Consider the following 21,971-nt stretch of genomic DNA (forward strand, 5'->3'; position numbering starts at 1 on the left):
ATTCAGGTTAAATTGCCGTGTTGGCACTTTGCAATACATAAGTGGGTTTTGGGTTGCAATTTGGGCACTCGGTCTCGAAAAGGTTCGCCACCACTGGCTTAGGATAATGTTGTTCTTAGTTCTGATCCTATTTATTATACATCACTTAGAACAAGCTCCAAGCAATTATTTTAGCCTGGGCTACTCCATAAAGAATTATTCTTCGGTGAACTGATTATTTTAAAGTTAATACTTATTTCATGTTAACATTGGTAAGAAATGCAGGAGACGTCCCAGTAGCAAAATATTTTAAAATGACAGGTTATTTTACAGGTTTACCATTTTCTAATACATTTTCTTCCTTAAGGCTCCTCCACAATGACATTATGTCGCAGCCGGGGTGTGTTGGGGTTATGTTCAATTAGCCAATCAGCCAGCCAAGTCTAAAGAACAACAATAAAAACGTAAATAAATTACGCCTGATTTCATTTGCACATGAACATAACTTTTTACTAGCACATGCCATTCAAAGCCTTCATTCCTACAAATGAAAAACAATGAGAAAGTGCCCATTTACCAAATTCTTTGATAATCCCAGTGTCCTGAACTGATTGTAATGGGAAACTGTTATCCAAACACCCAATTATGCAATCTTCTAAACACTATGGCTCATTCCGCACATGCAGAATAATGCACTTTCAAACTGCTTTCAGTGCTCTTTGAAGCTGTGCGGAATGGCAAAATCCAGTTACAAACAGTTGTGAAAGTGGTTTGAAAACGCATTATTTTGCGTGAGCGGAAGGGGCCATTGATTCAAATTAACTTAGAAGCTAAAATTCTGTTTAGGATTGCACTGGAAGTGTACTTTATCGGTCACGTTTTTTAAAATATGTCTGAGAAGGTGAAAGGGAAGGAGGCAATCAGTCTGGACTGCTACTGATACACAAACATTAATTGATTATGGGTATTTTGGCTTGACTGAGGTAAACTTAATATGCAAATACAGGAGTATTGCTCTTATCATCTGTTGTTTTCCTTCAAATTTCTGTCCCTTGTACAATAACAGCTACCGTGTTTCCCCGAAAATAAGACAGGGTCTTATATTAATTTTTGCACCAAAAGATGCATTAGGGCTTATTTTAGGTGAAATACGGTACCTTCACAATTCATTAAGGCGGGCTCTCGGCAGCCCTGTTGCTTCCCCGTCACGTGTGATGCAAGCTGCATCCTCATTGGCAGGGAGCACCCTGCTGGATCTCACCATCCTGATCTGTAACTACCGGTAGGGCTTATTTTTGGAGTAGGGCTTATATTTTAAGCATCCTCCAAAAATCATGAAAAATCATGATAGGGCTTAATTTTTTGGGTAGAACGTATTTTCGGGGAAATACGGTATTCTTCACAGGCAACCAGACTAGACTCATATCCAAGAACCAGCCCAGGGTTATCAGGTGCGCCCTCACATGAACACTAGGACTCATCCCCTGAATACTATCAGTCACTGTAATACCTACAAAAGGATCTTCCGGTTTCCCCTTACTCAGGGCTGTAAGTCCTTTTAGCAGTGTAGGAGTGACGTAGCGGGTCAGGTAATCTCTTGCAGCTTGTCCAACTGGGATTGGTTCAATAACCACTACAAAAAAAATTAAACATATTTTTAATTTCAAATGTCTCAAACAAACAAATTGCCTTCTAATGCCTTATTCTTTTTTATCTGTATACTGAAGGGCGGTTAATTTAGATCTTTCTATGTTTTGGAGATACAGAACATGGTACAGTAGGCTGACCAGATGTCCCGCTTTTGGTGGGACAGTCCCGCCTAAAAACAATTTGTCCCGCGTCCCGCGGGTTTTTTCAAGTGTCCCGGTTTTTGAAAGACTGCCGCACTGCCTTCTGGGGCGCAAGGCAGTGCAGCAGCCTCCCGCACGCGTGGCCGCAGGAGTGCATGGCCTTCTGGGGCGCCCCAGAAGGCCGTGCGCTCCTGCGGCTGTGTGCGCGCGCCCGTCCCGGTTCACAAAGGTGACCATCTGGTCACTTTACGGTATAGAAATATGCAGCGTTACTCCTGATTTCTTTTAGGTACGTTAATCTATGTGGAATTCATTATCTCTAGAGTTATCACATAGTAAAAAATTTTCATCAGACACAAACTATTTCTAAATTATTCTGGTACATTTGAAACCAGATCTAATTAATCAGCAAGCTAGTGAGTAACTAAGGGTTTACCCATAGTTGGTCTATAGCAGGATCGGTGCCTAAATAAATAAATAAAGCTTAATTTATCATATGGCCAAATACTAATTTATCATATGGCCAAATATTTACAGACTGTACTTCCTGCGTTTTTATTTGATGCAAACATCCTTACAAGAAATACATTCTCCCTTCTTCGTACCACAACATGGAAGGAATGCTTCCTTCTAGATATCACTTGCCATACACAAGTTTGATAAGCACCTATACTCAAAATATTATTGTAGCTCTAGTCTGCAATGTAATAAATATGCAGCTGTTATTCTTTTTTGTGCAAGAACCAGGGATCTTTCTTCAGAAATATCCCTTTCTTTCTGGAGCATGATTAAGAGTAGTTCTCAGATCTAATGTTATCCATACACAGAATGGGATGCCTATATGAGAAGAAAAATATGTTATTTGAATATTTCCTCCATTTTACTATTCCTGCTTTCAGGTGGGGTCTGAAACATCCACATTAATATATGCATTATACTCTGATTCAGATGTTCTATTTTGTATATGGCAGGAGGCTGGGCAGGTGTGCTCCTGCTGAAACCCATTACTCAATCCTCTGCAGAACTGTTGAGTAGCAATTCTAATTTAAACAAGACTGCATGCATCTATGTTGATATTTCACTTCTATGTCGTCCTCCATTTGCAAGTGAATGTGACTGATCTTCACAATCTAGGGCACTAAAAATGTGCAACAGTGACAAAAATGATTTTGTGTTGTAAAACCATTTCACGAGACCAACCGGCTAGCCTAAGTAGCTCATTTATCTAAAGAGAATAAATAGCATATTTTACTAAGGTGACCAGACGTCCCGCTTTTGGCGGGGCAGTCCCGCCTTAAACCAATTTGTCCTGCGTCCCGCGGGTTTTTTGAACCGTCCCGATTTTTGGAAGGCTGTCGCACTGCCTTCTGGGGCGCTCCCCTTTTCCTGCCCTGTCACAGCTGCAGGAGCGCACTGCCTTCTGGGGCGCTCCTGCAGCTGCGCGTGCGCATGCACACGGCCGCCCACCAGGGTCCCACTTTACAAAGATGACAATCTGGTCACCTTATATTTTATTCATCCATGAAATCTTATGCCACAATAAGCCTGCTAGAGACTAATGTAACAGCAATATTTAATTAATTACACCCTCTTGTGTTTGCCCCACTTCTTGAGGTACTGAATCAGAACATCCGGGTGTCATCTAAAATTGCAAATACTGAGAATTGCTGGTGTAGAAAAGGGGAAAATATGCCATCCAATATCCATTTGGTTCTTTAAGTAGATTTTGATCCACAATACTCCAAAGCAGGGCGTTGTAAAAAACAGCCACCCTAAGATGACTACATCTGACAGGAGAGAGAAACAGCATATCTCAGTGTAATGCAAATTCCAGATAGAAATTTCACACCTTCAAGAAACATGAACCGGATTTCCCTTTCAGCTGAGGCAAAACTGGAGCTGCCATGAAGTCCATTCCTCAGGTCATCCATCCCATAGATTGCTCTTAAACTAGTCCAACAGAGATACATGTTATTATTATCGTATTTAGTCACAACTGCAGCAATTAATATAAATTAACTTGTTTTGATATTTGACAACGTAAGGCAAAACTGCCCTATCCCAACCCTTTCTAAAAGAAAAATCCTGTCCGTTCTCCATGAACGACCAGCCTCTAAGCAAGTTCTATATTTATTTATTACATTTTTAAACCGCCCTCCCCCGGAGGCTCAGGGCGGTATACAGCATTTCATCTCTCTATATAAAAAGCTAACCATGTATTTGTTACTGAGGCTCTAACGCTGAAACGCCTGGACCGATTGCTCCCAAATTTTCACACAATGTGGCTTTCCATTGCGGGCAGGTTTTTAGACCTTCAGATTGCTGACCTTTAGTACCTGAGCCCGGTAAAACTTACTTTCCCCCAAACCCCGCACTGGACCAATGAGGGGCTGTGGTACCGGGGGCGTGGCTTGCCCGCCTTTGCTGCGGCGGACGCGTTCATGCCGCGTGGAACTGCCTGCTGCGTGACTCGCCCACGAGACACAGGGAGAGGAAGGAGGAGTGTTACCCGCAACCCCGCACTGGACCAAAGAAGGGCTGCGGTACCGGGGGGGGGGGGTTGGCTTGCCTGCCTTCACCGCAGCGTGCGCGTTCACGGCAGGCGAAACCACCTGCTGTCTGACTCGCCCACGAGACACGGAGAGGAAGCGTTACCACCAAATCGGTAGGAAAACCCCATTATGCCTCTTCCCTTCCTCCACCCTTCCTTTCCTACCTCACCACCGTACGCCACAGGGAAGCGTGGCCGGGCCCACTAGTATCAAATAATACAATAACACCAATATAAAACAGTATATTAAAATTCCCAGCTCAACAATTGTACACAAGTATGGCGACTTCATTCTCCCAACCCCGCCCATGGGAGGCCTAGATGATATGGGGGTCTGATGGTTATCCTGGCTGGCCAAAGGCCTAGTGGAACAGGTCCGTTTTGCAGACCCTGTGGAAACTCTGTAGGTCCTGCAAGGTCCTGGTCTCCTTAGGTAGGGGCCAGCTGGACCTTTTTTGGGCCAGGGATTTCCAGCAGGCCCCCCTCCGAAGAGCAGAGGGCCCTAGCGAGACAATACGGGGAGATGTGGTCCCTCAGATATGTAGGCCCAATGCCGCTAATGGCCTTAAATGGCAGAAATGGCCGAGATGGAGGGGGAAAGCTTTATAAGCCTGATGGAGCACATTTCTTAGCCCTTAATTTGCTACTGAATTTAAATCGTAGTAGCTGAAAATGTGAACAAGTAAGTTTGTACATTATTCCTAACTACACTGTCTCTGCCTTATCCCCAAAATTTCAATATGAAGGTTGCAACCCTGAAATCATTACTGTCATCAACTTCAGTTATATTGTTTTGGTAGTTTTTTTTTTTTAAAAAAAACACCCTGTGAACCAACTGCGTTACCTGTCAGGATAATTTTCTTTCATTAGTGCGACATTTGGTGGTCCAAGCAGCTCCTTCCAGTATGAGATGGCACGATGACGAGCAAGAATCATTGCAATTAGAGGCCCAGAACTCATATAGGCTGTCAAATTGGGAAAGAACATTTTCCCATATTGTTCTACATAGAAGTTGCTGCACTGCTCTGGACTTAATTGGAGCTTTCGCTTCTACAAAAAAACAAGACGGGGAAAAAAACCTGTAGTGCATTGTTCTAAGGATAACACATACTAAAATTTGCACAGACATATGGCAATTTAGAACCTTGCAGCAAGTTCTTTTAAATGCTTGTACAACAAAAAAGACCTGTTTTTGCAGGGTGTGCGTGCGTGGGCATAAATAAGACATTATTGTTATTATTATGGCCTTCTGCTAGATCAGGGGTAGGGAACCTGCAGCTCGAGAGCCAAATGCGGCTCTTCTGCCCTTGCACTGCGGCTCTACGAGCCGAGCCGCTGGCCCCATCCTTGCCCGCCCTGCAGGCAGCAGGGCAGGCGCACCAACTGCCCACGGCCGGCTGGGCTGCACCGCGGGCTTCCCCTCTCGCCCGCCCCATTGGAACGGGGCGGGTGTTTCCCCGGCGGCCGGCGAGGCTGAGCCGCCGGCTTCATCCTTGCCCACCCTGCAAGCAGCAGAACAGGCGCACCAATTGCCCACGGCCGGCTGGGCCGCACCGCGGGCTTCCCCTCTCGCTCGCCCCGTTTGAGCACGACAGCAGCAGCGTTGGGATGGCTGGTTGTCGCCGCCACTGTAATGGGGAGTGCCGGGGGACCCCGCACTACTTGCCTACAGTAGCGCAGGGCAAAAGGTAAGTGGGAAAACGCCCTGAGTTCTCCCACATTTCTTTCCTTTTTGTTTTGTCCTTTTCAGACCTCAGAATAACCATGGCTGGGTGTCAGGGCTAAGTTTCACTTCTCCAGGTCCCCTGTTAGTTTCATTTCTCCGTTCCCGCTGCAACAGGGAGCCGCCCACCCACACACCTTATATATACTGGAACTGAGGGCAAGAACCCTCAGTTCCAGGACCCTGTAACTAGGGCGACATATATCAATAAAGTTATTCCTGTTTCACAGAGCTGACTTCATTTGAGTGTGTTCAGCCTTACAGCTGGGGTTGTAGGACTGATGCAGAGATACATCCGTGAGGCTTGGTGGGCTGGAGTAAGGAGGGGCAAGGAGCTGCACAATGGAAAAGGACGGCAGAATGATTCAACTCCTTGTCTTTCTTGCTCCAGTTCCCTTCCCCTGGCCTGCAGGGCTGTTTTGTATGGCCTCACAATCCTTAGTTGAACAAGGCATTCCATGCATCAAGTGGTAGGATATTACCCAATAGTAGCTACTGTCCTTAAAAAAGCACACATAACAAGTAGCAAAATGACACTAGGGAATGTATGTTTTGAAGCTACGGTTATTATGGATAGGAAAAGCAAGGGCCTTTTGAACAATGTGAAAAACTACAACAATTCAGTTCACGCTTAAAATTCTCCATTAGATGTATTCATTATCATCTTCATATAAAACTTGCTTCTTCCCGGAAAGGGCAGTTGTGCAAGCATGGCTACAGGCAAACCTGGATGTCACTTAGGGTTCTGGACCTGTGCCTGTGTCGTTTTAGCATAAACAAGGAACTACCGTGTTTCCCCGAAAATAAGACAGTGTCTTATATTAATTTTTGCTCCCAAAGATGCGCTATGTCTCCCCCCCCCCCACCCCCCCCCCCCCCCCCCCCCCCCCCCCCCCCCCCCCCCCCCTCCCCCCCCCCCCCCTCCCCTCCCCCCCCCCTCCCCCCCCCCCCCCTCCACTCCACACCCCCCCACCCACCCCCCCCCCCACCCCCCCCCCCCCCCCCCCCCCCCCCCCCCTACCCCCCCCCCCCCCCACCCCCCCCCCCCCCCCCCCCCCCCCCCCCCCCCCCCCCCCCCCCCCCCCCCCCCCCCCCCCCCCCCCCCCCCCCCCCCACCCCCCCCCCCCCCCACCCCCCCCCCCCCCCACCCCCCCCCCCCCCCACCCCCCCCCCCCCCCACCCCCCCCCCCCCCCACCCCCCCCCCCCCCCACCCCCCCCCCCCCCCACCCCCCCCCCCCCCCACCCCCCCCCCCCCCCACCCCCCCCCCCCCCCACCCCCCCCCCCCCCCACCCCCCCCCCCCCCCACCCCCCCCCCCCCCCACCCCCCCCCCCCCCCACCCCCCCCCCCCCCCACCCCCCCCCCCCCCCACCCCCCCCCCCCCCCACCCCCCCCCCCCCCCACCCCCCCCCCCCCCCACCCCCCCCCCCCCCCACCCCCCCCCCCCCCCACCCCCCCCCCCCCCCACCCCCCCCCCCCCCCACCCCCCCCCCCCCCCACCCCCCCCCCCCCCCACCCCCCCCCCCCCCCACCCCCCCCCCCCCCCACCCCCCCCCCCCCCCACCCCCCCCCCCCCCCACCCCCCCCCCCCCCCACCCCCCCCCCCCCCCACCCCCCCCCCCCCCCACCCCCCCCCCCCCCCACCCCCCCCCCCCCCCACCCCCCCCCCCCCCCACCCCCCCCCCCCCCCACCCCCCCCCCCCCCCACCCCCCCCCCCCCCCACCCCCCCCCCCCCCCACCCCCCCCCCCCCCCACCCCCCCCCCCCCCCACCCCCCCCCCCCCCCACCCCCCCCCCCCCCCACCCCCCCCCCCCCCCACCCCCCCCCCCCCCCACCCCCCCCCCCCCCCACCCCCCCCCCCCCCCACCCCCCCCCCCCCCCACCCCCCCCCCCCCCCACCCCCCCCCCCCCCCACCCCCCCCCCCCCCCACCCCCCCCCCCCCCCACCCCCCCCCCCCCCCACCCCCCCCCCCCCCCACCCCCCCCCCCCCCCACCCCCCCCCCCCCCCACCCCCCCCCCCCCCCACCCCCCCCCCCCCCCACCCCCCCCCCCCCCCACCCCCCCCCCCCCCCACCCCCCCCCCCCCCCACCCCCCCCCCCCCCCACCCCCCCCCCCCCCCACCCCCCCCCCCCCCCACCCCCCCCCCCCCCCACCCCCCCCCCCCCCCACCCCCCCCCCCCCCCACCCCCCCCCCCCCCCACCCCCCCCCCCCCCCACCCCCCCCCCCCCCCACCCCCCCCCCCCCCCACCCCCCCCCCCCCCCACCCCCCCCCCCCCCCACCCCCCCCCCCCCCCACCCCCCCCCCCCCCCACCCCCCCCCCCCCCCACCCCCCCCCCCCCCCACCCCCCCCCCCCCCCACCCCCCCCCCCCCCCACCCCCCCCCCCCCCCACCCCCCCCCCCCCCCACCCCCCCCCCCCCCCACCCCCCCCCCCCCCCACCCCCCCCCCCCCCCACCCCCCCCCCCCCCCACCCCCCCCCCCCCCCACCCCCCCCCCCCCCCACCCCCCCCCCCCCCCACCCCCCCCCCCCCCCACCCCCCCCCCCCCCCACCCCCCCCCCCCCCCACCCCCCCCCCCCCCCACCCCCCCCCCCCCCCACCCCCCCCCCCCCCCACCCCCCCCCCCCCCCACCCCCCCCCCCCCCCACCCCCCCCCCCCCCCACCCCCCCCCCCCCCCACCCCCCCCCCCCCCCACCCCCCCCCCCCCCCACCCCCCCCCCCCCCCACCCCCCCCCCCCCCCACCCCCCCCCCCCCCCACCCCCCCCCCCCCCCACCCCCCCCCCCCCCCACCCCCCCCCCCCCCCACCCCCCCCCCCCCCCACCCCCCCCCCCCCCCACCCCCCCCCCCCCCCACCCCCCCCCCCCCCCACCCCCCCCCCCCCCCACCCCCCCCCCCCCCCACCCCCCCCCCCCCCCACCCCCCCCCCCCCCCACCCCCCCCCCCCCCCACCCCCCCCCCCCCCCACCCCCCCCCCCCCCCACCCCCCCCCCCCCCCACCCCCCCCCCCCCCCACCCCCCCCCCCCCCCACCCCCCCCCCCCCCCACCCCCCCCCCCCCCCACCCCCCCCCCCCCCCACCCCCCCCCCCCCCCACCCCCCCCCCCCCCCACCCCCCCCCCCCCCCACCCCCCCCCCCCCCCACCCCCCCCCCCCCCCACCCCCCCCCCCCCCCACCCCCCCCCCCCCCCACCCCCCCCCCCCCCCACCCCCCCCCCCCCCCACCCCCCCCCCCCCCCACCCCCCCCCCCCCCCACCCCCCCCCCCCCCCACCCCCCCCCCCCCCCACCCCCCCCCCCCCCCACCCCCCCCCCCCCCCACCCCCCCCCCCCCCCACCCCCCCCCCCCCCCACCCCCCCCCCCCCCCACCCCCCCCCCCCCCCACCCCCCCCCCCCCCCACCCCCCCCCCCCCCCACCCCCCCCCCCCCCCACCCCCCCCCCCCCCCACCCCCCCCCCCCCCCACCCCCCCCCCCCCCCACCCCCCCCCCCCCCCACCCCCCCCCCCCCCCACCCCCCCCCCCCCCCACCCCCCCCCCCCCCCACCCCCCCCCCCCCCCACCCCCCCCCCCCCCCACCCCCCCCCCCCCCCACCCCCCCCCCCCCCCACCCCCCCCCCCCCCCACCCCCCCCCCCCCCCACCCCCCCCCCCCCCCACCCCCCCCCCCCCCCACCCCCCCCCCCCCCCACCCCCCCCCCCCCCCACCCCCCCCCCCCCCCACCCCCCCCCCCCCCCACCCCCCCCCCCCCCCACCCCCCCCCCCCCCCACCCCCCCCCCCCCCCACCCCCCCCCCCCCCCACCCCCCCCCCCCCCCACCCCCCCCCCCCCCCACCCCCCCCCCCCCCCACCCCCCCCCCCCCCCACCCCCCCCCCCCCCCACCCCCCCCCCCCCCCACCCCCCCCCCCCCCCACCCCCCCCCCCCCCCACCCCCCCCCCCCCCCACCCCCCCCCCCCCCCACCCCCCCCCCCCCCCACCCCCCCCCCCCCCCACCCCCCCCCCCCCCCACCCCCCCCCCCCCCCACCCCCCCCCCCCCCCACCCCCCCCCCCCCCCACCCCCCCCCCCCCCCACCCCCCCCCCCCCCCACCCCCCCCCCCCCCCACCCCCCCCCCCCCCCACCCCCCCCCCCCCCCACCCCCCCCCCCCCCCACCCCCCCCCCCCCCCACCCCCCCCCCCCCCCACCCCCCCCCCCCCCCACCCCCCCCCCCCCCCACCCCCCCCCCCCCCCACCCCCCCCCCCCCCCACCCCCCCCCCCCCCCACCCCCCCCCCCCCCCACCCCCCCCCCCCCCCACCCCCCCCCCCCCCCACCCCCCCCCCCCCCCACCCCCCCCCCCCCCCACCCCCCCCCCCCCCCACCCCCCCCCCCCCCCACCCCCCCCCCCCCCCACCCCCCCCCCCCCCCACCCCCCCCCCCCCCCACCCCCCCCCCCCCCCACCCCCCCCCCCCCCCACCCCCCCCCCCCCCCACCCCCCCCCCCCCCCACCCCCCCCCCCCCCCACCCCCCCCCCCCCCCACCCCCCCCCCCCCCCACCCCCCCCCCCCCCCACCCCCCCCCCCCCCCACCCCCCCCCCCCCCCACCCCCCCCCCCCCCCACCCCCCCCCCCCCCCACCCCCCCCCCCCCCCACCCCCCCCCCCCCCCACCCCCCCCCCCCCCCACCCCCCCCCCCCCCCACCCCCCCCCCCCCCCACCCCCCCCCCCCCCCACCCCCCCCCCCCCCCACCCCCCCCCCCCCCCACCCCCCCCCCCCCCCACCCCCCCCCCCCCCCACCCCCCCCCCCCCCCACCCCCCCCCCCCCCCACCCCCCCCCCCCCCCACCCCCCCCCCCCCCCACCCCCCCCCCCCCCCACCCCCCCCCCCCCCCACCCCCCCCCCCCCCCACCCCCCCCCCCCCCCACCCCCCCCCCCCCCCACCCCCCCCCCCCCCCACCCCCCCCCCCCCCCACCCCCCCCCCCCCCCACCCCCCCCCCCCCCCACCCCCCCCCCCCCCCACCCCCCCCCCCCCCCACCCCCCCCCCCCCCCACCCCCCCCCCCCCCCACCCCCCCCCCCCCCCACCCCCCCCCCCCCCCACCCCCCCCCCCCCCCACCCCCCCCCCCCCCCACCCCCCCCCCCCCCCACCCCCCCCCCCCCCCACCCCCCCCCCCCCCCACCCCCCCCCCCCCCCACCCCCCCCCCCCCCCACCCCCCCCCCCCCCCACCCCCCCCCCCCCCCACCCCCCCCCCCCCCCACCCCCCCCCCCCCCCACCCCCCCCCCCCCCCACCCCCCCCCCCCCCCACCCCCCCCCCCCCCCACCCCCCCCCCCCCCCACCCCCCCCCCCCCCCACCCCCCCCCCCCCCCACCCCCCCCCCCCCCCACCCCCCCCCCCCCCCACCCCCCCCCCCCCCCACCCCCCCCCCCCCCCACCCCCCCCCCCCCCCACCCCCCCCCCCCCCCACCCCCCCCCCCCCCCACCCCCCCCCCCCCCCACCCCCCCCCCCCCCCACCCCCCCCCCCCCCCACCCCCCCCCCCCCCCACCCCCCCCCCCCCCCACCCCCCCCCCCCCCCACCCCCCCCCCCCCCCACCCCCCCCCCCCCCCACCCCCCCCCCCCCCCACCCCCCCCCCCCCCCACCCCCCCCCCCCCCCACCCCCCCCCCCCCCCACCCCCCCCCCCCCCCACCCCCCCCCCCCCCCACCCCCCCCCCCCCCCACCCCCCCCCCCCCCCACCCCCCCCCCCCCCCACCCCCCCCCCCCCCCACCCCCCCCCCCCCCCACCCCCCCCCCCCCCCACCCCCCCCCCCCCCCACCCCCCCCCCCCCCCACCCCCCCCCCCCCCCACCCCCCCCCCCCCCCACCCCCCCCCCCCCCCACCCCCCCCCCCCCCCACCCCCCCCCCCCCCCACCCCCCCCCCCCCCCACCCCCCCCCCCCCCCACCCCCCCCCCCCCCCACCCCCCCCCCCCCCCACCCCCCCCCCCCCCCACCCCCCCCCCCCCCCACCCCCCCCCCCCCCCACCCCCCCCCCCCCCCACCCCCCCCCCCCCCCACCCCCCCCCCCCCCCACCCCCCCCCCCCCCCACCCCCCCCCCCCCCCACCCCCCCCCCCCCCCACCCCCCCCCCCCCCCACCCCCCCCCCCCCCCACCCCCCCCCCCCCCCACCCCCCCCCCCCCCCACCCCCCCCCCCCCCCACCCCCCCCCCCCCCCACCCCCCCCCCCCCCCACCCCCCCCCCCCCCCACCCCCCCCCCCCCCCACCCCCCCCCCCCCCCACCCCCCCCCCCCCCCACCCCCCCCCCCCCCCACCCCCCCCCCCCCCCACCCCCCCCCCCCCCCACCCCCCCCCCCCCCCACCCCCCCCCCCCCCCACCCCCCCCCCCCCCCACCCCCCCCCCCCCCCACCCCCCCCCCCCCCCACCCCCCCCCCCCCCCACCCCCCCCCCCCCCCACCCCCCCCCCCCCCCACCCCCCCCCCCCCCCACCCCCCCCCCCCCCCACCCCCCCCCCCCCCCACCCCCCCCCCCCCCCACCCCCCCCCCCCCCCACCCCCCCCCCCCCCCACCCCCCCCCCCCCCCACCCCCCCCCCCCCCCACCCCCCCCCCCCCCCACCCCCCCCCCCCCCCACCCCCCCCCCCCCCCACCCCCCCCCCCCCCCACCCCCCCCCCCCCCCACCCCCCCCCCCCCCCACCCCCCCCCCCCCCCACCCCCCCCCCCCCCCACCCCCCCCCCCCCCCACCCCCCCCCCCCCCCACCCCCCCCCCCCCCCACCCCCCCCCCCCCCCACCCCCCCCCCCCCCCACCCCCCCCCCCCCCCACCCCCCCCCCCCCCCACCCCCCCCCCCCCCCACCCCCCCCCCCCCCCACCCCCCCCCCCCCCCACCCCCCCCCCCCCCCACCCCCCCCCCCCCCCACCCCCCCCCCCCCCCACCCCCCCCCCCCCCCACCCCCCCCCCCCCCCACCCCCCCCCCCCCCCACCCCCCCCCCCCCCCACCCCCCCCCCCCCCCACCCCCCCCCCCCCCCACCCCCCCCCCCCCCCACCCCCCCCCCCCCCCACCCCCCCCCCCCCCCACCCCCCCCCCCCCCCACCCCCCCCCCCCCCCACCCCCCCCCCCCCCCACCCCCCCCCCCCCCCACCCCCCCCCCCCCCCACCCCCCCCCCCCCCCACCCCCCCCCCCCCCCACCCCCCCCCCCCCCCACCCCCCCCCCCCCCCACCCCCCCCCCCCCCCACCCCCCCCCCCCCCCACCCCCCCCCCCCCCCACCCCCCCCCCCCCCCACCCCCCCCCCCCCCCACCCCCCCCCCCCCCCACCCCCCCCCCCCCCCACCCCCCCCCCCCCCCACCCCCCCCCCCCCCCACCCCCCCCCCCCCCCACCCCCCCCCCCCCCCACCCCCCCCCCCCCCCACCCCCCCCCCCCCCCACCCCCCCCCCCCCCCACCCCCCCCCCCCCCCACCCCCCCCCCCCCCCACCCCCCCCCCCCCCCACCCCCCCCCCCCCCCACCCCCCCCCCCCCCCACCCCCCCCCCCCCCCACCCCCCCCCCCCCCCACCCCCCCCCCCCCCCACCCCCCCCCCCCCCCACCCCCCCCCCCCCCCACCCCCCCCCCCCCCCACCCCCCCCCCCCCCCACCCCCCCCCCCCCCCACCCCCCCCCCCCCCCACCCCCCCCCCCCCCCACCCCCCCCCCCCCCCACCCCCCCCCCCCCCCACCCCCCCCCCCCCCCACCCCCCCCCCCCCCCACCCCCCCCCCCCCCCACCCCCCCCCCCCCCCACCCCCCCCCCCCCCCACCCCCCCCCCCCCCCACCCCCCCCCCCCCCCACCCCCCCCCCCCCCCACCCCCCCCCCCCCCCACCCCCCCCCCCCCCCACCCCCCCCCCCCCCCACCCCCCCCCCCCCCCACCCCCCCCCCCCCCCACCCCCCCCCCCCCCCACCCCCCCCCCCCCCCACCCCCCCCCCCCCCCACCCCCCCCCCCCCCCACCCCCCCCCCCCCCCACCCCCCCCCCCCCCCACCCCCCCCCCCCCCCACCCCCCCCCCCCCCCACCCCCCCCCCCCCCCACCCCCCCCCCCCCCCACCCCCCCCCCCCCCCACCCCCCCCCCCCCCCACCCCCCCCCCCCCCCACCCCCCCCCCCCCCCACCCCCCCCCCCCCCCACCCCCCCCCCCCCCCACCCCCCCCCCCCCCCACCCCCCCCCCCCCCCACCCCCCCCCCCCCCCACCCCCCCCCCCCCCCACCCCCCCCCCCCCCCACCCCCCCCCCCCCCCACCCCCCCCCCCCCCCACCCCCCCCCCCCCCCACCCCCCCCCCCCCCCACCCCCCCCCCCCCCCACCCCCCCCCCCCCCCACCCCCCCCCCCCCCCACCCCCCCCCCCCCCCACCCCCCCCCCCCCCCACCCCCCCCCCCCCCCACCCCCCCCCCCCCCCACCCCCCCCCCCCCCCACCCCCCCCCCCCCCCACCCCCCCCCCCCCCCACCCCCCCCCCCCCCCACCCCCCCCCCCCCCCACCCCCCCCCCCCCCCACCCCCCCCCCCCCCCACCCCCCCCCCCCCCCACCCCCCCCCCCCCCCACCCCCCCCCCCCCCCACCCCCCCCCCCCCCCACCCCCCCCCCCCCCCACCCCCCCCCCCCCCCACCCCCCCCCCCCCCCACCCCCCCCCCCCCCCACCCCCCCCCCCCCCCACCCCCCCCCCCCCCCACCCCCCCCCCCCCCCACCCCCCCCCCCCCCCACCCCCCCCCCCCCCCACCCCCCCCCCCCCCCACCCCCCCCCCCCCCCACCCCCCCCCCCCCCCACCCCCCCCCCCCCCCACCCCCCCCCCCCCCCACCCCCCCCCCCCCCCACCCCCCCCCCCCCCCACCCCCCCCCCCCCCCACCCCCCCCCCCCCCCACCCCCCCCCCCCCCCACCCCCCCCCCCCCCCACCCCCCCCCCCCCCCACCCCCCCCCCCCCCCACCCCCCCCCCCCCCCACCCCCCCCCCCCCCCACCCCCCCCCCCCCCCACCCCCCCCCCCCCCCACCCCCCCCCCCCCCCACCCCCCCCCCCCCCCACCCCCCCCCCCCCCCACCCCCCCCCCCCCCCACCCCCCCCCCCCCCCACCCCCCCCCCCCCCCACCCCCCCCCCCCCCCACCCCCCCCCCCCCCCACCCCCCCCCCCCCCCACCCCCCCCCCCCCCCACCCCCCCCCCCCCCCACCCCCCCCCCCCCCCACCCCCCCCCCCCCCCACCCCCCCCCCCCCCCACCCCCCCCCCCCCCCACCCCCCCCCCCCCCCACCCCCCCCCCCCCCCACCCCCCCCCCCCCCCACCCCCCCCCCCCCCCACCCCCCCCCCCCCCCACCCCCCCCCCCCCCCACCCCCCCCCCCCCCCACCCCCCCCCCCCCCCACCCCCCCCCCCCCCCACCCCCCCCCCCCCCCACCCCCCCCCCCCCCCACCCCCCCCCCCCCCCACCCCCCCCCCCCCCCACCCCCCCCCCCCCCCACCCCCCCCCCCCCCCACCCCCCCCCCCCCCCACCCCCCCCCCCCCCCACCCCCCCCCCCCCCCACCCCCCCCCCCCCCCACCCCCCCCCCCCCCCACCCCCCCCCCCCCCCACCCCCCCCCCCCCCCACCCCCCCCCCCCCCCACCCCCCCCCCCCCCCACCCCCCCCCCCCCCCACCCCCCCCCCCCCCCACCCCCCCCCCCCCCCACCCCCCCCCCCCCCCACCCCCCCCCCCCCCCACCCCCCCCCCCCCCCACCCCCCCCCCCCCCCACCCCCCCCCCCCCCCACCCCCCCCCCCCCCCACCCCCCCCCCCCCCCACCCCCCCCCCCCCCCACCCCCCCCCCCCCCCACCCCCCCCCCCCCCCACCCCCCCCCCCCCCCACCCCCCCCCCCCCCCACCCCCCCCCCCCCCCACCCCCCCCCCCCCCCACCCCCCCCCCCCCCCACCCCCCCCCCCCCCCACCCCCCCCCCCCCCCACCCCCCCCCCCCCCCACCCCCCCCCCCCCCCACCCCCCCCCCCCCCCACCCCCCCCCCCCCCCACCCCCCCCCCCCCCCACCCCCCCCCCCCCCCACCCCCCCCCCCCCCCACCCCCCCCCCCCCCCACCCCCCCCCCCCCCCACCCCCCCCCCCCCCCACCCCCCCCCCCCCCCACCCCCCCCCCCCCCCACCCCCCCCCCCCCCCACCCCCCCCCCCCCCCACCCCCCCCCCCCCCCACCCCCCCCCCCCCCCACCCCCCCCCCCCCCCACCCCCCCCCCCCCCCACCCCCCCCCCCCCCCACCCCCCCCCCCCCCCACCCCCCCCCCCCCCCACCCCCCCCCCCCCCCACCCCCCCCCCCCCCCACCCCCCCCCCCCCCCACCCCCCCCCCCCCCCACCCCCCCCCCCCCCCACCCCCCCCCCCCCCCACCCCCCCCCCCCCCCACCCCCCCCCCCCCCCACCCCCCCCCCCCCCCACCCCCCCCCCCCCCCACCCCCCCCCCCCCCCACCCCCCCCCCCCCCCACCCCCCCCCCCCCCCACCCCCCCCCCCCCCCACCCCCCCCCCCCCCCACCCCCCCCCCCCCCCACCCCCCCCCCCCCCCACCCCCCCCCCCCCCCACCCCCCCCCCCCCCCACCCCCCCCCCCCCCCACCCCCCCCCCCCCCCACCCCCCCCCCCCCCCACCCCCCCCCCCCCCCACCCCCCCCCCCCCCCACCCCCCCCCCCCCCCACCCCCCCCCCCCCCCACCCCCCCCCCCCCCCACCCCCCCCCCCCCCCACCCCCCCCCCCCCCCACCCCCCCCCCCCCCCACCCCCCCCCCCCCCCACCCCCCCCCCCCCCCACCCCCCCCCCCCCCCACCCCCCCCCCCCCCCACCCCCCCCCCCCCCCACCCCCCCCCCCCCCCACCCCCCCCCCCCCCCACCCCCCCCCCCCCCCACCCCCCCCCCCCCCCACCCCCCCCCCCCCCCACCCCCCCCCCCCCCCACCCCCCCCCCCCCCCACCCCCCCCCCCCCCCACCCCCCCCCCCCCCCACCCCCCCCCCCCCCCACCCCCCCCCCCCCCCACCCCCCCCCCCCCCCACCCCCCCCCCCCCCCACCCCCCCCCCCCCCCACCCCCCCCCCCCCCCACCCCCCCCCCCCCCCACCCCCCCCCCCCCCCACCCCCCCCCCCCCCCACCCCCCCCCCCCCCCACCCCCCCCCCCCCCCACCCCCCCCCCCCCCCACCCCCCCCCCCCCCCACCCCCCCCCCCCCCCACCCCCCCCCCCCCCCACCCCCCCCCCCCCCCACCCCCCCCCCCCCCCACCCCCCCCCCCCCCCACCCCCCCCCCCCCCCACCCCCCCCCCCCCCCACCCCCCCCCCCCCCCACCCCCCCCCCCCCCCACCCCCCCCCCCCCCCACCCCCCCCCCCCCCCACCCCCCCCCCCCCCCACCCCCCCCCCCCCCCACCCCCCCCCCCCCCCACCCCCCCCCCCCCCCACCCCCCCCCCCCCCCACCCCCCCCCCCCCCCACCCCCCCCCCCCCCCACCCCCCCCCCCCCCCACCCCCCCCCCCCCCCACCCCCCCCCCCCCCCACCCCCCCCCCCCCCCACCCCCCCCCCCCCCCACCCCCCCCCCCCCCCACCCCCCCCCCCCCCCACCCCCCCCCCCCCCCACCCCCCCCCCCCCCCACCCCCCCCCCCCCCCACCCCCCCCCCCCCCCACCCCCCCCCCCCCCCACCCCCCCCCCCCCCCACCCCCCCCCCCCCCCACCCCCCCCCCCCCCCACCCCCCCCCCCCCCCACCCCCCCCCCCCCCCACCCCCCCCCCCCCCCACCCCCCCCCCCCCCCACCCCCCCCCCCCCCCACCCCCCCCCCCCCCCACCCCCCCCCCCCCCCACCCCCCCCCCCCCCCACCCCCCCCCCCCCCCACCCCCCCCCCCCCCCACCCCCCCCCCCCCCCACCCCCCCCCCCCCCCACCCCCCCCCCCCCCCACCCCCCCCCCCCCCCACCCCCCCCCCCCCCCACCCCCCCCCCCCCCCACCCCCCCCCCCCCCCACCCCCCCCCCCCCCCACCCCCCCCCCCCCCCACCCCCCCCCCCCCCCACCCCCCCCCCCCCCCACCCCCCCCCCCCCCCACCCCCCCCCCCCCCCACCCCCCCCCCCCCCCACCCCCCCCCCCCCCCACCCCCCCCCCCCCCCACCCCCCCCCCCCCCCACCCCCCCCCCCCCCCACCCCCCCCCCCCCCCACCCCCCCCCCCCCCCACCCCCCCCCCCCCCCACCCCCCCCCCCCCCCACCCCCCCCCCCCCCCACCCCCCCCCCCCCCCACCCCCCCCCCCCCCCACCCCCCCCCCCCCCCACCCCCCCCCCCCCCCACCCCCCCCCCCCCCCACCCCCCCCCCCCCCCACCCCCCCCCCCCCCCACCCCCCCCCCCCCCCACCCCCCCCCCCCCCCACCCCCCCCCCCCCCCACCCCCCCCCCCCCCCACCCCCCCCCCCCCCCACCCCCCCCCCCCCCCACCCCCCCCCCCCCCCACCCCCCCCCCCCCCCACCCCCCCCCCCCCCCACCCCCCCCCCCCCCCACCCCCCCCCCCCCCCACCCCCCCCCCCCCCCACCCCCCCCCCCCCCCACCCCCCCCCCCCCCCACCCCCCCCCCCCCCCACCCCCCCCCCCCCCCACCCCCCCCCCCCCCCACCCCCCCCCCCCCCCACCCCCCCCCCCCCCCACCCCCCCCCCCCCCCACCCCCCCCCCCCCCCACCCCCCCCCCCCCCCACCCCCCCCCCCCCCCACCCCCCCCCCCCCCCACCCCCCCCCCCCCCCACCCCCCCCCCCCCCCACCCCCCCCCCCCCCCACCCCCCCCCCCCCCCACCCCCCCCCCCCCCCACCCCCCCCCCCCCCCACCCCCCCCCCCCCCCACCCCCCCCCCCCCCCACCCCCCCCCCCCCCCACCCCCCCCCCCCCCCACCCCCCCCCCCCCCCACCCCCCCCCCCCCCCACCCCCCCCCCCCCCCACCCCCCCCCCCCCCCACCCCCCCCCCCCCCCACCCCCCCCCCCCCCCACCCCCCCCCCCCCCCACCCCCCCCCCCCCCCACCCCCCCCCCCCCCCACCCCCCCCCCCCCCCACCCCCCCCCCCCCCCACCCCCCCCCCCCCCCACCCCCCCCCCCCCCCACCCCCCCCCCCCCCCACCCCCCCCCCCCCCCACCCCCCCCCCCCCCCACCCCCCCCCCCCCCCACCCCCCCCCCCCCCCACCCCCCCCCCCCCCCACCCCCCCCCCCCCCCACCCCCCCCCCCCCCCACCCCCCCCCCCCCCCACCCCCCCCCCCCCCCACCCCCCCCCCCCCCCACCCCCCCCCCCCCCCACCCCCCCCCCCCCCCACCCCCCCCCCCCCCCACCCCCCCCCCCCCCCACCCCCCCCCCCCCCCACCCCCCCCCCCCCCCACCCCCCCCCCCCCCCACCCCCCCCCCCCCCCACCCCCCCCCCCCCCCACCCCCCCCCCCCCCCACCCCCCCCCCCCCCCACCCCCCCCCCCCCCCACCCCCCCCCCCCCCCACCCCCCCCCCCCCCCACCCCCCCCCCCCCCCACCCCCCCCCCCCCCCACCCCCCCCCCCCCCCACCCCCCCCCCCCCCCACCCCCCCCCCCCCCCACCCCCCCCCCCCCCCACCCCCCCCCCCCCCCACCCCCCCCCCCCCCCACCCCCCCCCCCCCCCACCCCCCCCCCCCCCCACCCCCCCCCCCCCCCACCCCCCCCCCCCCCCACCCCCCCCCCCCCCCACCCCCCCCCCCCCCCACCCCCCCCCCCCCCCACCCCCCCCCCCCCCCACCCCCCCCCCCCCCCACCCCCCCCCCCCCCCACCCCCCCCCCCCCCCACCCCCCCCCCCCCCCACCCCCCCCCCCCCCCACCCCCCCCCCCCCCCACCCCCCCCCCCCCCCACCCCCCCCCCCCCCCACCCCCCCCCCCCCCCACCCCCCCCCCCCCCCACCCCCCCCCCCCCCCACCCCCCCCCCCCCCCACCCCCCCCCCCCCCCACCCCCCCCCCCCCCCACCCCCCCCCCCCCCCACCCCCCCCCCCCCCCACCCCCCCCCCCCCCCACCCCCCCCCCCCCCCACCCCCCCCCCCCCCCACCCCCCCCCCCCCCCACCCCCCCCCCCCCCCACCCCCCCCCCCCCCCACCCCCCCCCCCCCCCACCCCCCCCCCCCCCCACCCCCCCCCCCCCCCACCCCCCCCCCCCCCCACCCCCCCCCCCCCCCACCCCCCCCCCCCCCCACCCCCCCCCCCCCCCACCCCCCCCCCCCCCCACCCCCCCCCCCCCCCACCCCCCCCCCCCCCCACCCCCCCCCCCCCCCACCCCCCCCCCCCCCCACCCCCCCCCCCCCCCACCCCCCCCCCCCCCCACCCCCCCCCCCCCCCACCCCCCCCCCCCCCCACCCCCCCCCCCCCCCACCCCCCCCCCCCCCCACCCCCCCCCCCCCCCACCCCCCCCCCCCCCCACCCCCCCCCCCCCCCACCCCCCCCCCCCCCCACCCCCCCCCCCCCCCACCCCCCCCCCCCCCCACCCCCCCCCCCCCCCACCCCCCCCCCCCCCCACCCCCCCCCCCCCCCACCCCCCCCCCCCCCCACCCCCCCCCCCCCCCACCCCCCCCCCCCCCCACCCCCCCCCCCCCCCACCCCCCCCCCCCCCCACCCCCCCCCCCCCCCACCCCCCCCCCCCCCCACCCCCCCCCCCCCCCACCCCCCCCCCCCCCCACCCCCCCCCCCCCCCACCCCCCCCCCCCCCCACCCCCCCCCCCCCCCACCCCCCCCCCCCCCCACCCCCCCCCCCCCCCACCCCCCCCCCCCCCCACCCCCCCCCCCCCCCACCCCCCCCCCCCCCCACCCCCCCCCCCCCCCACCCCCCCCCCCCCCCACCCCCCCCCCCCCCCACCCCCCCCCCCCCCCACCCCCCCCCCCCCCCACCCCCCCCCCCCCCCACCCCCCCCCCCCCCCACCCCCCCCCCCCCCCACCCCCCCCCCCCCCCACCCCCCCCCCCCCCCACCCCCCCCCCCCCCCACCCCCCCCCCCCCCCACCCCCCCCCCCCCCCACCCCCCCCCCCCCCCACCCCCCCCCCCCCCCACCCCCCCCCCCCCCCACCCCCCCCCCCCCCCACCCCCCCCCCCCCCCACCCCCCCCCCCCCCCACCCCCCCCCCCCCCCACCCCCCCCCCCCCCCACCCCCCCCCCCCCCCACCCCCCCCCCCCCCCACCCCCCCCCCCCCCCACCCCCCCCCCCCCCCACCCCCCCCCCCCCCCACCCCCCCCCCCCCCCACCCCCCCCCCCCCCCACCCCCCCCCCCCCCCACCCCCCCCCCCCCCCACCCCCCCCCCCCCCCACCCCCCCCCCCCCCCACCCCCCCCCCCCCCCACCCCCCCCCCCCCCCACCCCCCCCCCCCCCCACCCCCCCCCCCCCCCACCCCCCCCCCCCCCCACCCCCCCCCCCCCCCACCCCCCCCCCCCCCCACCCCCCCCCCCCCCCACCCCCCCCCCCCCCCACCCCCCCCCCCCCCCACCCCCCCCCCCCCCCACCCCCCCCCCCCCCCACCCCCCCCCCCCCCCACCCCCCCCCCCCCCCACCCCCCCCCCCCCCCACCCCCCCCCCCCCCCACCCCCCCCCCCCCCCACCCCCCCCCCCCCCCACCCCCCCCCCCCCCCACCCCCCCCCCCCCCCACCCCCCCCCCCCCCCACCCCCCCCCCCCCCCACCCCCCCCCCCCCCCACCCCCCCCCCCCCCCACCCCCCCCCCCCCCCACCCCCCCCCCCCCCCACCCCCCCCCCCCCCCACCCCCCCCCCCCCCCACCCCCCCCCCCCCCCACCCCCCCCCCCCCCCACCCCCCCCCCCCCCCACCCCCCCCCCCCCCCACCCCCCCCCCCCCCCACCCCCCCCCCCCCCCACCCCCCCCCCCCCCCACCCCCCCCCCCCC

The 21,971-nt window shown here is 78.4% G+C and overlaps 1 protein-coding gene across 1 annotated transcript; it reads right to left on the minus strand.

Annotated features, from left to right (window-relative positions):
- LOC125440473 (nucleoside diphosphate kinase homolog 5-like) lies at nt 1-5,372 on the minus strand. The gene is made up of 4 exons (XM_048510287.1): nt 5,165-5,372; nt 3,619-3,719; nt 1,494-1,612; nt 1-422 (listed from the first exon to the last, which is right to left on the minus strand). The coding sequence occupies exons 1-4, from the start codon at nt 5,305-5,307 to the stop codon at nt 342-344; spliced, it is 444 nt and encodes a 147-aa protein (XP_048366244.1). The 5' UTR covers nt 5,308-5,372; the 3' UTR covers nt 1-341.
- Between the last annotated feature and the right edge of the window lie 16,599 nt (nt 5,373-21,971).

Source organism: Sphaerodactylus townsendi, linkage group LG11 (assembly GCF_021028975.2).
Source record: "Sphaerodactylus townsendi isolate TG3544 linkage group LG11, MPM_Stown_v2.3, whole genome shotgun sequence".
Taxonomy (NCBI): domain Eukaryota; kingdom Metazoa; phylum Chordata; class Lepidosauria; order Squamata; family Sphaerodactylidae; genus Sphaerodactylus; species Sphaerodactylus townsendi.